The sequence below is a fragment of the Arachis hypogaea genome, chromosome 1 (assembly GCF_003086295.3).
Source record: "Arachis hypogaea cultivar Tifrunner chromosome 1, arahy.Tifrunner.gnm2.J5K5, whole genome shotgun sequence".
NCBI classification, from domain to species: domain Eukaryota; kingdom Viridiplantae; phylum Streptophyta; class Magnoliopsida; order Fabales; family Fabaceae; genus Arachis; species Arachis hypogaea.
The window spans coordinates 50,810,785-50,828,205 of record NC_092036.1 but is presented as its reverse complement, the minus strand read 5'-3'; the positions used below and the strand labels follow the sequence as shown (position 1 = coordinate 50,828,205).

Genomic DNA, 17,421 nt, shown 5'->3' with positions numbered 1-17,421 from the left:
ATAGAATAGGCTACGCTTTTCTCCGTGTTGCCTTTTTATATGAGAAAAGGATACACAATTGTGGCATCATTTAAAAAGTGTAGCCTTAGGTATTTTAGAAATCACTTATAAAGCGTAGCCTTATCTAAATATCTATAAATACACTTTTCTCATCAAAGAGAACGCTTTTAGAGAGTAGCTTATTTATTCTATTTTGGGTGCGCTTTTAAAATGTCTCCTGATGATATGAGAATCCTCAATAAACACTTGGTAAAAAAATTTGTTGGCCCTCCCCCTCACTCACGCAGCAGTGCAGCACACACTCTCATCCTCACTCAACATACACAAACACGAAAGAGAGAAGAAATCAGAGAAGAGAAGGGAAGGAAGGAAAGAGAGGACGACGCCGTCTAGGGCTCCGCCACCGTCGCCGTCATCGTTGAGCGCCAGTGAGAGAGAGAGCTCGAGGATGAGAGGAAACGCGATGGAGGAGAGAAAAAGGAGGTGCTCCGTCGCCGCTGAAGCTCCACCACCACTGCTAGGGCTTGTTTATGTCGCCGTTCTACCACCGTCGGGCTTCTGTGCCCCCGCCGAGGAGCTCGAAGGGAGGAAGGAGGGATGTATCGCCGCCTTCGTGCTCTGTCGCGGCGCTGCCATCGATTGGAGCTCGCCGCTGAGCTGTTGCACCGTCTCCAAGCCGTTACGTCGCCGCTCATCTCTTCACTGTCACTGCTCAACACCATCGTCGTATCCTCTGTCACCAGGTAAGTATTCTCTATTCTGTATCCTCTCTTTCTTGCTCATTCTCTAACTCGCTCTCACTTTGTAGTTCGAAGGTGTGTATGATTTTGATAGTGATGATGAACTGCAATGGCTAATTGAGATACAGAAGGTATGTATCAATTTTCAATTGGTTCTGTGAATTTTTGGGGGGTTTTGGGTTCTAATTTTAGGTTTTCTAATTTTGGGGGTTTCGCCTTCTGATTCTCAATTTGTTATGATTCCTTTCTGTGTTTGGCATAAACGAAAGCAATAGGTGCTGGAAATTTCATACGTGCGTGCTAAACTAGGGAAATCATTCTGTAGGAAAGTGTCAAGCTGCAGGAGTTTTCATTGGGTTCATGCCCTCCTAGTATGGGTCTTCAAGGGATGCGTTGGTCAACTATTGTTGATTAGGTTTTACTTCCTTCACATTTCAATATTATAACCTGAAAAATAGTAGTTTTAGATATTTTATTAAGAATATTTGACATGATTATGTTTTAATTCATGATATCCCTATATCATGAATTATTTTTCCACATAGTTTGAGCTAAAGTTGTTCCTGTGAAATCATATGAATGAATTTTTATCCTAAATCTTGATGGTTCTAAGTAAATGAATTGCTCAAGTTTCCAACTGCACTTTGCCAGCTTCAATGAGTAATCAACATTATGTTCCATTTTAGTTTTCTTTTGCACCATCTTTTAAGTGATCCATCTCTACTAGTCCTAGAAGCTGTGCATTCTTTTATACATTGAGAGGGGTTTGTTCTTGTTTGAGATTCAATGTGTTGAATCTGAGGCATATGCACACGACTGACATATTTTTTTATGTACTTGGAATTAATCGAAATCCTCTTGAACTTGTTGCAGTATTCAGGTGGTTGCACGAAATGGCTAAAATCCACATTGCCATCATCTTATTGGGGCTCTGCCTAGTATGCAATTCGGCAGGTTTTGATTCAGACACAAATAAAATGAGCATTTTCTTGGTATTTCACAGTGAGTCCTAAAACTGGGTTTAGATTGGGACACAAATGAAATGAGTATTTTGATGTTTGCTAAGCTTGCAAAGCCATTGATCGGAACTGTTGGGATTGTGATTAATAGTCTTCATATCAAGGTTGATGTGTGTAAAAGCAATGTCCACATTTTGAATTTTGAAGAAGCAAATTTAGAGAAAAAGAAAACATGTGGATATCTTATCTTTACTTCTGGGGCTATGAACTATTGAACTGATTTTCATGCATTAATTAAAAACATGGTTTGGTACTTCATCTTTTTGTTATTAAAATTCATATTCATTTTGCAGCTTCTATTTACACCAATTCTGGATGGAAAAGCACTTTTGTATTCATTTGTATCCTGAATGGCCTGGTGTTTCTTCTTGGCTGGTATGTTTCTACTACGTTTGATTTAAGATAATTGTTGTAAGAAAAATAATAAAATTTGAGTTGTGCTATTTTCCATAAAAGACTTCTGTTTGCGGTGCTTTTGTAGAAAGAATATGAACTTCGGTTTTATTTATGTTTTATTTTCTGTCTTTAATCTTTTTGTTACTTTGAATATATTGGGTACTGGATTAGAGTAGCCATAAATAAGAAGAAAATAACATGAAGCTAGGATAAAAGATAAGATGCACAATAATTTCTGTACATGTGTTATTCCCAAACATAATATGAAAATTGCACGGAGTATTAGAGACATATTCTCCTGTGTCCCGATCAAATTCTTTATTGCCTCTAACAAGAATTTCCAGGGTAGGGATCTTCTTGAACCACATTTCATGAGATGTGTAGTTTAATGCAGTTATTGTGCCCCAAGGGGAAATTTTCCACTAGTTTTAAGCAGATGAACAAACTTCGAATATCTTATTAAATTTTTCGGTTAACTTAGAAAGGCATAGAAGGCTCATTTACAGATTCCTGTTTCTGGTTGATCTTTCAGATTTGCATTCGATGTTGATCTTGATGCTCCAAAAGTTAGAATTCCTCTCAGATCTCGTGGTTCAACCAGATGTGATAGTCATTTTCTTTTGGACTTTGGTCAATTTACACTACACACTGCGGTATGCTGCTTGAGCTGTGGGGAACTGAGTTGCACTTTTAAGCTGTGGGAATTGAGTTGCACTTTTGTTGTTTGGCCTTTTTATTGACAACGTTGTTTGGCCTTCTCTTGTATGATTTGGTGTTTTTACAGGAAAGCCAGTCTGATGAGCAGAGGCATAATCTTTATTCTCGATTTTACATACCAGGACGTGATTTTGCTGCCTTTTTTACGGACTGTGGCTCTGATTTTGGGAGTTGCAGTTTGGTTAAACCAACTCATGATAGTCAAATAATAATCTCACCACGGGCCAAAGAAGCTGATAATGTGTATTCTGTCATTGATAGGTGTGGAATGGCAGTACTTGTTAATCAGGTTTGTCTGTCGTGTACTTATCAAAACTGTACTACAGTAATGATCTGCATCGCATTTTTGTTGAGCATAATTTGTTCTTATCCTGTTTGTGCCTCTGGTTTTCTGAAGATTAAAGTGCCTCATCCAAGTTACCCATCGACATGTATATCCATTCAAGTGCCAAATCTTTGATGGTAGAATCCTAGTTTCGAAGGTACTTCTGCAAACCTTTTAAAAATGTTTCCGTTAGCGATTATATTTGAGGTAATAACTTTTTTCGTTAAATCAGAAACCTAAATAGCCCTTATCTTACAGGGAATTGGGAATTCAGTTGCTACGTGGCAAACATGTTTTCTAGTGCTTTCGGGGTCATATCTTTATGTATTTGAAACTGCAGAGTCTCAGAGTTATCAGCGATACCTAAGGTTTTAAACCCAACCCTCCTCCTCCTTTCCTGTTTTAGAACTTTGATATTATTTCCTATTTTAAATTGAAGAGAAGAGAATAAGGAAACATTTATATGGAGAGTGAAATATAGAAATATACTCCAAAGTAGGATGGCCAGTCCATTTGCATGTCTGAAATGGGAACTTCGTTAAAAGTTCAAACAATCATGATGCAGTAATGTAAAGAGGACAGTTACTGATGAGAGAGGCATCCTGGTTTATATTGGCATTTTTTTCTCTTTGAAAATGCATCAAGTGGTTTATTTTAAACTGCTTTGTCCTTAGGGAAATTAAAGGCGAAACACCCCATGAAAGTCTCAATGTTGAAAACTAATTAAGTATATTTGAACAATTAATTTATATTTTATATCTGAATTTTTGCCTTGTTAAATATAATTATTTTAATTTTTTATTTTTATAATTGCAAATGTCATTATAAATGTTTTTTAATTATTTTTCTATATAATTATGCAGGATAATATTGAGGATGATAATGAAGATTAATCTGTTTATGATTGTGGTTTATTGGCTAAGATGGAGTAGTGTTCGGAATGAATATATGTATCGTTGACTAATAATTTTTATTAGAAGATATTTATGTAGGATATAATATTTTAATTTAGTTTTTCGTAGAGTATTAGTAATAAATTCTAAGTGATCTCATGCATGCTTATTTTGATAAAGCTATGCTTAATTTAGTGTGAGATGTATGAATATTCAAAATTAACTTCTATTCTAGTATTTTTGGATCATTGTAAATATATATTGTTTGCAGATAATTTGTTATTTAGAGAAATTATTTAGTATAATTATATATTTATTTTTATTTTGTAATATTCAACTCATTTAAATAAAAATGTAGAATTATTAGCTGTAGTGTGCAAAAAAAAAAACAAGACCTAAGGCTACACTTATTTACAGTAGCTATAGTATACAAAAAAAAAGAGGGACCTAAGGCTACGCTTATAAAAAGTAGCTATGGAATACAATGTGGCTACGCTTAGTGATGCAGTAGCGTTGAAAAGCGTAGCCTATTCTAGAAAAATGAAAGCTGAAAAGCGTAGCCTTTGGTCCTGGATAGCATCACTTGAAAAGCGTAGCCTATTCCCAAACGCCAAAAGCGTAGCCCTTGGTGCAGAAAAGCGTAGCCTTTGAGAATAGGCAACGGCCGAATAGGAATCACTCTAAAAAGCGTAGCCGTAGCCCAAAAAGCGTAGCCGTAGCCTAAGGCATCATTTTTTTTCACTTTTGGCTACACTTTTCAAGTGTACCTGAATGGGTGTTTTTCTTGTAGTATTAGTTTACTTGTCATTTATCATATTTGCTCCTCATTCTCAAAACCCCCGATTTACAAAACTCATAACCAATAATAAGAACATGCCTCCCTGCAATTCCTTGAGAAGACGACCCGAGGTTTAAATACTTCGGTTATCAATTTATTTAGGGGTTTGTTACTTGTGACAACCAAAATGTTTGTACGAAGGAATTTCTGTTGGTTCAGAATCTATACTTACAACGCGACTTTATAAAATTCTTTACTAGCAAAAATCCTAACGTCAATATCACAAGCAAAGAAGATCTTAGACAATTAGATAACATACCAAGCAAAACACCAAATCAAGAATTCTTAAGAGAATACTGAACGAAGAAAGTTATACATGAGACCAAGCAAATATAACTATCCAATCTGAAACTCTTGTCTCTTCCATGCGTGTCTCAATAAAGAAAGGGAAAAAGAAAGCATATAAAATAGATATTTTTATGTACTTTTTAATTAATTATAGCTTCATTTGATTGAATAATAAAAATTGTTTGTGGCAAAATTATATATAAAAGCAGAAGAAGCTCATGATAGTATTTATTTATAACAATTGAATTTATAAATCATGCAGTGAGTAGTAAGTACTATTTCATGTTTTAGGTACTCTTTTCAAGCATAATTTAAATGCAATTTAAAAATTTGTCCAAGTCAACAAAAGATTTTTGCATGGAGAATACTACTACGCATATATGGTTTTAATGCAATTTGAGGTATGGTACTTAAATTTCATATATGTAAATTTTATTATACTTCAGACATCTTTATTCACATCAGAACGTGTACCTTTGGCAGTTGGCACCAATGTAAGCAAAAACCATAAAGTTAAACTATTAGGTAGGATAGTGAATATGAATATATGTCATAATTCAGTTCCTACATTATACTTGAATATATAATTTCCAGCTATATATGCAGGTGTGATTTCATTTTATATATGTAAAGCCAAATTCATTATTGAATATTGATTAGTTAATGCTACTAAATTGAATGTTTATAGTAACTGGCATTGAAGACTGTAATACAAAATTTAAATAAATACAATTATAGTTGAATATTTATGCAAGTAAAAAAGAAAACTTACCGTATGATAGAAGCTCATGTTTACATATATGAACATACAAGCCCAAAGTCAAGTCTTTGTTGAAATCAAATCACTATCACTTTTTCTAATAAGTTTGTCCTTAACTGCAAATATATATATATATATATATATATATATATATATATATATATATATATATATAATTGTAGCTTCATTTGATGCCATTGCACAGTCACTCAAACTAAAATTTATATCCTATAAAGAGATTGGATTACAGATCAATAGGTCACAACAACTGTAAAACTCGGTTAATTAATGGCTAATTAACTCTTAAATTAAAATATATTCAAGAAAATAAGAAAATGAGGTTTTTATGATTTAATGTGAAAGAGAAATTTAAAACGAAAATTTTGACACCAATTTTAAAGAAATAAGCCCAAGATTCGGCCGAACGGGCTAAACCGAACCAACCGGACCCGTATTGGGCCCTTGGTTCAGTCCAATATCCCATTTAATGAAGGGCACAGATCTTCTTTTACCCGTTCTAAACACACACGCTGAAACACTTGGGGGAGGAAGGAAGAACATGAACCCTTGCTCCTATTCACATCAAGCTTCTATTGATCATATCTTTTGATCCGGAGCTCTGATTGACGCACCGTTTGTGGCTATGCGACCATAGCGTTGAGCTCTACAAAACCCATACAAACATTCTTGAGGTAAGTGATGAGCGGATAATTTATACGCTTTTTGGCATTATTTTTAGGTAGTTTTTAGTAAGTTCAAGCTACTTTTAGGGATGTTTTCATTAGTTTTTATGTTAAATTCACATTTCTGGACTTTACTATGAGTTTGTGTATTTTTCTGTGATTTCAGGTAATTTCTGGCTGAAATTGAGGGAATTGAGCAAAACTCTGAAAAAGGCTGACAAAAGGACTGCTGATGCTGTTGGAATCTGACCTCCCTGCACTCGAAATGGATTTTCTGGAGCTACAAAACTCCAATTGGCGCGCTCTCAATGGCGTTGGAAAGTAGACATCCAGAGCTTTCCAGCAATATATAATAGTCCATACTCTCCAAGTACATGCTGCTGTCTGGAGTTAAACGCCAGAAAAACGTCATGATCCGGAGTTGAACGCCCAAAACACGTTATAACTTGGAGTTCAACTCCAAGAAAAATCTCAGCTCGTGGATAGATCAAGCTCAGCCCAAACATACACCAAGTGGGCCCCGGAAGTGAATTTATGCATCAAATACTTACTCATGTAAACCCTAGTAGCTAGTCTAGTATAAATAGGATAAGTTACTATTGTATTAGACATCTTTGGTCTCAGTTTTGTTTTATTCTTCATCTTAGGAGGCTATTGATCACATTCAGGGGGCTGGCCATTCGGCCATGCCTAAAACTTTCACTTATGTATTTTCAACGGTGGAGTTTCTGCACACCATAGATTAAGGGTGTGGAGCTCTGCTGTACCTCAAGTTTCAATACAATTTCTATTAATTTCTATTCAATTCTCTTCTATCCTTATTCCAAGATATACGTTATACTTAACTTTGATGAATGTGATGATCCGTGACACTCATCACCATTCTCACCTATGAACGCGCGTGATTGACAACCACTTCCGTTCTACTTTAGGCAGGGCGCATATCTCTTAGATTCCCCAACAGAATCTTCGTGGTATAAGCTAGATAGATGGCGGCATTCATGAGGATCCGGAAAGTCTAAACCTTGTCTATGGTATTCCGAGTAGGATTCTGGGATTGAATGACTGTGACGAGCTTCAAACTCCTGAAGGCTGGGCGTGATGACAAGCGCAAAAGAATCAAGGGATTCTATTCCAACCTGATTGAGAACCGACAGATGATTAGCCGTGCTGTGACAGAGCATAGGAACGTTTTCACTGAGAGGATGGGATGTAGCCATTGACAACAGTGATGCCCTACATACAGCTTGCCATGGAAAAGAGTAGGAAGGATTGGATGAATGTAATAAGAAAGTAGAGGTTCAAGAGGAGCACAGCATCTCCACACACTTATCTGAAATTCCTACTATTGATTTACATAAGTATTTCTATCCCTTTTATTTTCTATTTATTCCATTAATTAAATTTAAACCAATAATCTGCCTAACTGAGATTTACAAGGTAACTAGAGCTTGCTTCATACCAACAATCTCTGTGGGATCGACCCTTACTCACGTAAGGTATTACTTGGATGACCCAGTACATTTGCTAGTTAAGTTGAACGTAGTTGTGATCACATATGCCAAAGAGCCATTTAATAAATCTCATGCAAATACAAAGAGGGCAATCACAATTTCGTCCACCAAGTTTTTGGCGCCGTTGCCGGGGATTGTTCGAGTATGGACAACTGACTGTTCATCTTGTTGCTCAGATTAGGTAATTTTCTTTTCAAAATTTTTTCAAAAAAAATCTTTTTCAAATTTTTCTTTTCTTTTTTCGTTTTTCTAAAAATATTTTTGAAAAAATTTAATAATAATTCAAAAAAAAAACATAAAATCATAAAAATCAAAAATATTTTATGTTTCTTGTTTGAGTCTTGTGTTAATTTTTAAGTTTGGTGTCAATTGCATGCTTAAAAAATTTTTCTTGCATTTTTCGAAAAATACATGCATTCATAGTGTTCTTCATGATCTTCAAGTTGTTCTTGACAAGTCTTCTTGTTTGATCTTGATGATTTCTTGTTTTGTGTTGTTTGTTGTTATTCATATGCATTTTTCGTTTGTTAGAGTCCATGCATTAAAGATTTCTAAGTTTGGTGTCTTGCATGTTTTATTTGCATAAAAAATTTTTCAAAATTATGTTCTTGATGTTCATCATGATCTTCAAAGTGTTCTTGGTGTTCATCTTGACATTCATAGTGTTCTTGCATGCATTAAGTGTTTTGATCCAAAATTTTCATGTTTTGGGTCATGATTGTGTTTTTCTCTCTCATCTTAAAAATTTCAAAAATAAAAAAAATATATTTTCCTTATTTCCCTCCAAATTTTCGAAATTTCAATTTAAAAAATCTTATCTTTTCAAAATCTTTTTCAAAAATTATATCTTTTTCATTTTTTCTATTTTTTCGAAAATTTCAAAAATCTTTTTCAAAATATTTTCAAAATCTTTTTCTTATCTTTATATCATATTTTCGAAAATTAGCTAACAATTAATGTGATTGGTTCAAAATTAAATCTTTAAGTCATTTAAGTTCTAGAATCTTATCTTGTAGTTTCTTGTTAGTTAAGTCATTTTAAAAATTAAATCTTTTTCAAATATATCTTTTTATCTTTTATCTTATCTTTTTCAAAAATTTTATCTTTTTCAAAATTTGATTTCAAAATATCTTATCTAACTTCTTATCTTCTTATCTTTTCAAAATTTGATTTTAATATCTTTTTCAATCAACTAACTAACTAACTTTTTGTTTGTTTCTTATCTTTTTCAAAACCACCTAACTACTTTTCCTTCTCTAATTTTCGAAAATATCTCATCCCTTTTTCAAAAATTCTTTTTGTTTTAAATTTTAACTTTAAACTTATCTTATCTTTAATTTTCGAAAATTACTAACCCCTTTTTCAAAATTATTTTCGAAATTTTCCTTCTCTTCTCTTATTCTATTTAATTATTTAATTACTAACACTTCTCTTCACCCCTCTCCACCTAATATCCGAATCCCCTCTTCTACTTTCTTCTCTCTTTTCTTTTTCTACTAACATAAAGGAATCTCTATACTGTGACATAGAGGATTCCTCTTTCTTTTCTTGTTTTCTTCTCTCTTTCATATGAGCAGGAACAAGGATAAAGGCACTCTTGTTGAAATTGATCCAGAACCTGAAAGGACTCTGAAGAGAAAATTAAGAGAAGCTAAATTACAACAATCCAGAAGTAACCTTTCAGAAAATTTTGAACAAGAGAAGGAGATGACAGCCGAAAATAATAATAATGCAAGGAGAATGCTTGGTGACTTCACAAAGCCAACATCCAAGTTTGATGGAAGAAGCATCTCCATTCCTGCCATTGGAGCCAACAACTTTGAGCTGAAACCTCAGCTAGTTGCCTTAATGCAACAAAACTGCAAGTTTTATGGACTTCCATCTGAAGATCCTTATCAGTTTTTAACTGAGTTCTTGCAGATCTGTGAGACTGTAAAGACGAATGGAGTTGATCCTGAAGTCTACAGACTCATGCTTTTCCCTTTTGCTGTAAGAGACAGAGCTAGAATATGGTTGGATTCACAACCTAAGGATAGCCTGGACTCCTGGGATAAGTTGGTCACTGCCTTCTTGGATAAATTCTTTCCTCCTCAAAAGCTGAGCAAGCTAAGAGTGGATGTTCAAACCTTCAAACAAAAAGATGGTGAATCCCTCTATGAAGCTTGGGAAAGATACAAGCAGCTGACCAAAAGATGTCCATCTGACATGTTTTCAGAATGGACCATATTAGATATATTCTATTATGGTCTATCTGAATTTTCGAAAATGTCATTGGATCATTCTGCAGGTAGATCTATTCACCTAAAGAAAATGCCTGAAGAGGCTCAAGAACTCATTGACATGGTTGCAAACAACCAATTCATGTACACTTCAGAGAGGAATTCCGTGAATAATGGGATACCTCAGAAGAAAGGAGTTCTTGAAATTGATGCTCTGAATGCCATATTGGCTCAGAACAAAGTGTTGACTCAACAGGTTAATATGATCTCTCAAAGTTTGAATGGAGGGCAACATGCATCCAACAGTACTAAAGAGGCAGCTTCTGAAGAAGCTTATGATCCTGAGAACCCTGCCATGGCAGAGGTTAATTACATGGGTGAACCTTATGGAAACACCTATAATTCATCATGGAGAAATCATCCAAATTTCTCATGGAAGGATCAATAAAAGCCTCAACAAGGCTTTAACAATGGTGGACGCAATAGGCTGAACAATAGCAAGCCATATCCATCATCTTCTCAGCAACAGACAGAGAATTCTGAACAAAAAACTTCTAATTTAGCCAATATAGTCTCTGATCTGTCAAAGGCCACTTTCAGTTTCATGAATGAAACAAGATCCTCCATCAGAAATCTGGAGGCACAAGTGGGCCAGCTGAGTAAGAAAGTTATTGAAACTCCTCCCAGTATTCTCCCAAGCAATACAGAAGAGAATCCAAAAGGAGAGTGCAAGGCGATGTGATCAATGTGGCCGAATGCATAAGGGAGGAGGAGGACGAAAATCCTAGTGAGGAAGACCTCCTGGGACGTCCTTCAAACAAGAAGGAGTTTCCTATTAAGGATCCAAAGGAATCTGAGGTTCATACAGAGACCATAGAGATTCCATTAAATCTCCTTCTGCCATTCATGAGCTCTGAAGACTATTCTTCCTCTGAAGAGAATGAAGATGTAACTGGAGAGCAAGTTGCTCAATATTTAGGAGCTATCATGAAGCTGAATGTCAAGTTGTTTGGTAATGAGACTTGGGAAAGTGAACCTCCCTTGCTCATTAGTGAACTAGATTCTTGGATTAAGAAAACTTACCTCAAAAGAAACAAGATCCTGGCAAGTTCTTAATACCTTGTACCATAGGCACCATGACCTTTGAAAAGGCTCTATGTGATCTGGGGTCAGGGATAAATCTTATGCCACTCTTTATAATGGAGAAGCTGGGGATCATTGAGGTACAACCTGCCTTGTTCTCATTACAATTGGAAGATAAGTCATTGAGACAAGCTTATGGAATAGTAGAGGACGTTTTAGTAAAGGTTGAAGGCCTTTACATCCCTGCTGATCTCATAATCTTAGACACTAGGAAGGAAGAGGATGAATGCATCATCCTTGGAAGACCTTTCCTAGCCACAGCAGGAGCTGTGATAGATGTCAATAGAGGTGAATTAGTCCTTCAATTGAATGGGGACTACCTTGTGTTTAAGGCACAAGGCCATCCCTCTGTGACAGAAGAGAGTAAGCATGAAGAGCTTCTCTCAGTTCAGAGTCAAGAAGAGCCCCCACAGTCAAACTCTAAGTTTGGTGTTGTGAGGCCACAACCAAACTCTAAGTTTGGTGTTAAGATCCCATATCCAAACTCTAAGTTTGGTGTTGGGACTATACAACATTGACCTGATCACCTTGTGGCTCCATGAGAGCCACTGTCAAGCTATTGACATTAAAGAAGCGCTTGTTGGGAGGCAACCCAATTTTATTTATCTAATTTTTATTTTATTGTTATTTTATGTTTTATTAGGTACATGATCATGAGGAGTCACGAAAAAATCATAAAAATTAAAAACAGAATCAAAAACAGCAGAAGAAAAAATTTACACCCTAGAGGACGCACAGGCTGGCGTTCAACGCCAGTAAAATGCATCTGGCCGGCATTCAACGCTAGAACAGAGCATCATTCTGGCGCTGAACGCCAGAAACAAGCTACATTCTGGCGTTGAACGCCAGGAATGTGCCTAGAGAAGAAAAGCTGGCGCTGAACGCCAGTAACAAGCATGAAACTGGCGTTCAACGCCAGAAACATGCTTTACATGGGCGTTGAACGCCCAGAACGTGCACCAATGGGCGTTTAAACGCCAGAATGGTGTGCAAAGGCATTTTACATGCCTATTTGGTGCAGGGATGGAATTCCTTGACACCTCAGGATCTGTGGACCCCACAGGATCACCTCAGGATCTGTGGACCCCACAGGATCCCCACCTACTATATTCCCTCTTTACCTCCTAATCCTATTTTTGTGATTTGTATTCCCCATGTCACACTTCCCAACACTCTTCACCAATCACCTCAATTCCTCTTCCCAATCACCCCCTTCACCACTCACATCCATCCACTCTTCCCCATAAACCCCACTTACCTTCAAAAATTCAAAACCATTTTCCCACCCATTCCCACCCTAAATGGCCGAACAAACACTACCCCCTCTCCCTATATATACCCTTCCATTCTACTTCATTTTCACACAACACAACCCCCTCTTCTTCACCTTGGCCGAACATACATCTCTCCCCCTCTACCATATTTTCTTCTTCTTCTTCTTCTCTTCTTTCTGCTATTGCTCGAGGACGAGCAATATTTTAAGTTTGGTGTGTGGTCAAAGCACAATCTTTTTTGTTTCCACAACCATCAATGGCACCTAAGGCCGAAAAAGGAAAAGGGAAGACAAAAGCTTCCACCTCCGAGTCATGGGAGATGGAAAGATTCATCTCCAAGAGCCATCAAGACCACTTCTATGATGTCGTGGCAAAGAAGAAGGTGATCCCTGAGGTCCCTTTCAAGCTCAAGAAAAATGAGTATCCGGAGATCCGACACGAAATCCGAAGAAGAGGTTGGGAAGTCTTAACCAACCCCATGCAACAAGTCAGAATCTTAATGGTTCAAGAGTTCTATGCCAATGCATGGATCACTAGGAACCATGATCAAAGTATGAACCCGAATCCAAAGAATTATCTCACAATGGTTCGGGGGAAATACTTAGATTTTAGTCTGGAAAATGTGAGGTTGGCGTTTCACTTGCCCATGATGCAAGGAGATGAACGCCCCTACACTAGAAGGGTCAACTTTAATCAAAGGTTGGACCAAGTCCTAATGGACATATGTGTGGAAGGAGCTCAATGGAGAATAGACTCCAAAGGCAAGCCAGTTCAACTAAGAAGACTGGACCTCAAGCCTGTGGCCAGAGGATGGTTGGAGTTCATTCAACGCTCCATCATTCCTACTAGCAACCGATCTGAAGTTATTGTGAATCGGGCCATCATGATTCATAGCATCATGATTGGAGAGGAAGTAGAAGTTCATGAGGTCATCTCCAATGAATTCTACAAAATAGCCGACAAGTCCTCCACCATGGCAAGGCTAGCTTTTCCTCACCTTATTTGCCATCTATGTTACTCAGCTGGAGTTATCATAGAAGGTGACATCTCCATTGAAGAGGATAAGCCCATCACCAAGAAGAGGATGGAGCAAGCAAGAGGAACCCTTCACGGTTCTCAAGAGATGCATGAGGAAGCTCATCATCAACAAACCCTGAGATGCCTCAAGGGATGCACTTTCCTCCTAACAACTATTGGGAGCAACTCAACACCTCCTTGGAAGATTTGAGCCACAATGTGGATCAATTAAGGGTGGAACATCATGAGCACTCCATCGTTCTCCAAGAAATAAGAGAAGATCAAAGAGCAATGAGGGAGGAGCAACAAAGGCAAGGAAGGGACATAGAAGAGCTTAAGGACATTGTTGGTCCTTTAAGAAGAAGACGCCACTAAAGGTGGATTCATTCCTTGTTCTTATTTCTTTCTGTTTTTCGGTTTTTAATGTTGTGTTTATCTATGTTTTTTTGTCTCTACTTCATGATCATTAGTATGTAGTAACCATGTCTTAAGGCTATGAATAAAATCCATTAATCCTTCACCTCTCTTAAATGAAAAATGTTTTAATTCAAAAGAACAAGAAGTACATGAATTTCAAATTTATCCTTGAATTTAATTTATATATATTGATGTGGTGACAATACTTTTTGTTTTCTGAATGAATGCTTAACCAGTGCATATTTTTGATCTTGTTGTTTATGAATGTTAAAACTGTTGGCTCTTGAAAGAATGATGAACAAAGAGAAATGTTATTGATAATCTGAAAAATCATGAAGTTGATTCTGGAAGCAAGAAAAAGCAGTGAAAAGTAAAAAGCTTGCGAAAAAAAAAGAAAAAAAAATATAGGCGAAAAAAATAGAAAGAAAAAGAAAAAAGCAAGCAGAAAAAGCCAATAGCCCTTAAAACCAAAAGGCAAGGGTAAAAAGGATCCAAGGCTTTGAGCATCAATGGATAGGAGGGCCCAAGGAAATAAAATCCAGGCCTAAGCGGCTAAATCAAGCTGTCCCTAACCATGTGCTTGTGTCATGAAGGTCCAAGTAAAAAGCTTGAGACTGAGTGGTTAAAGTCGTGATCCAAAGCAAAAAGAGTGTGCTTAAGAGCTCTGGACACCTCTAATTGGGGACTCTAGCAAAGCTGAGTCACAATCTGAAAAGCTTCACCCAGTCATGTGTCTGTGGCATTTATGTATCCGGTGGTAATACTGAAAAACAAAGTGCTTAGGGCCACGGCCAAGACTCATAAAAGTAGATGTGTTCAAGAATCAACATGCTTAACTAGGAAAGTCAAAAACACTATCCGAAATTCTAAGTTCCTAGAGAAGCCAATCATTCTAAACTTCAAAGGAAAAAGTGAGAAGCTACAACTCCCGCTCATCTAATTATAATTAATATTCATTGATAGTCTGGAATTTATAGTATATTCTCTTTTTTTTATCCTAATTGATTTTTAGTTGCTTGGGGACAAGCAACAATTTAAGTTTGGTGTTGTGATGAGCGGATAATTTATACGCTTTTTGGCATTATTTTTAGGTAGTTTTTAGTAAGTTCAAGCTACTTTTAGGGATGTTTTCATTAGTTTTTATGTTAAATTCACATTTCTAGACTTTACTATGTGTTTGTGTGTTTTTATGTGATTTCAGGTAATTTCTGGCTGAAATTGAGGGAATTGAGCAAAACTCTGAAAAAAGGCTGACAAAAGGACTGCTGATGCTGTTGGAATCTGACCTCCCTGCACTCGAAATGGATTTTCTGGAGCTACAGAACTCCAATTGGCGCGCACTCAACGGCGTTGGAAAGTAGACATCCAGAACGTTCCAGCAATATATAATAGTCCATACTTTACTCGGAAATTGACGACGTAACATGGCGTTGAACGCCAAGTACATGCTGCTGTCTGGAGTTAAACGCCAGAAAAACGTCATGATCCGGAGTTGAACGCCCAAAACACGTTATAAATTGGAGTTCAACTCCAAGAAAAGTCTCAGCTCGTGGATAGATCAAGCTCAGCCCAAACATACACCAAGTGGGCCCCGGAAGTGAATTTATGCATCAAATACTTACTCATGTAAACCCTAGTAGCTAGTCTAGTATAAATAGGATAAGTTACTATTGTATTAGACATATTTGGTCTCAGTTTTGTTTTATTCTTCATCTTAGGAGGCTATTGATCACATTCAGGGGCCTGGCCATTTGGCCATGCCTGAACCTTTCACTTATGTATTTTCAACGGTGGAGTTTCTGCACACCATAGATTAAGGGTGTGGAGCTCTGCTGTACCTCAAGTTTCAATATAATTTCTATTAATTTCTATTCAATTCTCTTCTATCCTTATTCCAAGATATACGTTATACTTATCTTTGATGAATGTGATGATCCGTGACACTCATCATCATTCTCACCTATGAACGCGCGTGATTGATAACCACTTCCGTTCTACTTTAGGCAGGGCGCATATCTCTTAGATTCGCCAACAGAATCTTCGTGGTATAAGCTAGATAGATGGCGGCATTCATGAGGATCCGGAAAGTCTAAACCTTGTCTATGGTATTCCGAGTAGGATTCTGGGATTGAATGACTGTGACGAGCTTCAAACTCCTGAAGGCTGGGCGTGATGACAAGCGCAAAAGAATCAAGGGATTCTATTCCAACCTGATTGAAAATCGACAGATGATTAGCCGTACTGTGACAGAGCATAGGAACGTTTTCACTGAGAGGATAGGATGTAGCCATTGACAACGGTGATGCCCTACATACAGCTTGCCATGGAAAAGAGTAGGAAGGATTGGATGAATGTAATAAGAAAGTAGAGGTTCAAGAGGAGCACAGCATCTCCACACACTTATTTGAAATTCCCACTATTGATTTACATAAGTATTTATATCCCTTTTATTTTCTATTTATTCCATTAATCAAATTTAAACCAATAATCTGCCTAACTGAGATTTACAAGGTAACCATAGCTTGCTTCATACCAACAACCTCTGTGGGATCGACCCTTACTCACGTAAGGTATTACTTGGATGACCCAGTACACTTGCTGGTTAAGTTGAACGTAGTTGTGATCACATATGCCAAAGAGCCATTTAATAAATCTCATGCAAATACAAAGAGGGCAATCACAATTTCATCCGCCAGTAAGCCACAGTTCTTTCTTCGAATCCCAGCCCTTGATTTCAAATTTATTAGGCAAAGATGTTGAAATTTGTAAACTCCTTGTATTGTAGGATCAAATTAGTTTGAGGGAAAGGCTTGTTCTTGCTCCCTTGATCCTTGGATAAGGTAAGAGATCTCAAACCCTAGTGAAAATGTGAGTTTAAGGTATTGGGTATTGAGTTATTGTGTTTTGGTGTGATATTGTGGCTTAGGCATTATATCTATGTGTATTGGAGCTTTGGTGGTTTTGGAAAGCTTGGAAAGGAGCTTTTATGCTTGAAAATCTATTGGTGAGGTTTTGGAGACCTTAGGAGTTGAATTAAAGAGTGCTCTGGGTTAAGCGAGAATCAGCCAAGGTATGATTTCGGTTTTCTGTATCTAAAATATAATGTGGTTGTGAAAACGTAGGCTAGTGACCCTAGGATAGGGCTTTGGAATGTTGATGTAGTTCTTGGATCATTTGG

At 36.9% G+C, this 17,421-nt stretch overlaps 1 protein-coding gene across 17 annotated transcripts; it reads left to right on the top strand.

Annotated features, from left to right (window-relative positions):
- The first annotated feature begins 212 nt into the window (after positions 1-212).
- LOC112803833 (uncharacterized) lies at positions 213-4,382 on the top strand. 17 transcript variants are annotated; one of them, XM_072198461.1, is made up of 10 exons: positions 213-743; positions 809-871; positions 1,066-1,155; positions 1,614-1,742; positions 2,053-2,134; positions 2,688-2,808; positions 2,940-3,161; positions 3,270-3,354; positions 3,456-3,565; positions 4,061-4,382. In XM_072198461.1, exons 7-10 carry the CDS (start codon positions 3,112-3,114, stop codon positions 4,155-4,157), a joined length of 342 nt encoding a protein of 113 aa, XP_072054562.1. In that variant the 5' UTR covers positions 213-743; positions 809-871; positions 1,066-1,155; positions 1,614-1,742; positions 2,053-2,134; positions 2,688-2,808; positions 2,940-3,111; the 3' UTR covers positions 4,158-4,382. The 17 variants fall into 17 exon arrangements, with proteins under 17 accessions (XP_072054562.1, XP_072054545.1, XP_072054599.1 ...); XM_072198444.1 differs by having other exon boundaries at positions 1,016-1,155; XM_072198441.1 differs by having other exon boundaries at positions 237-743; positions 1,010-1,155.
- Positions 4,383-17,421: the final 13,039 nt, after the last annotated feature.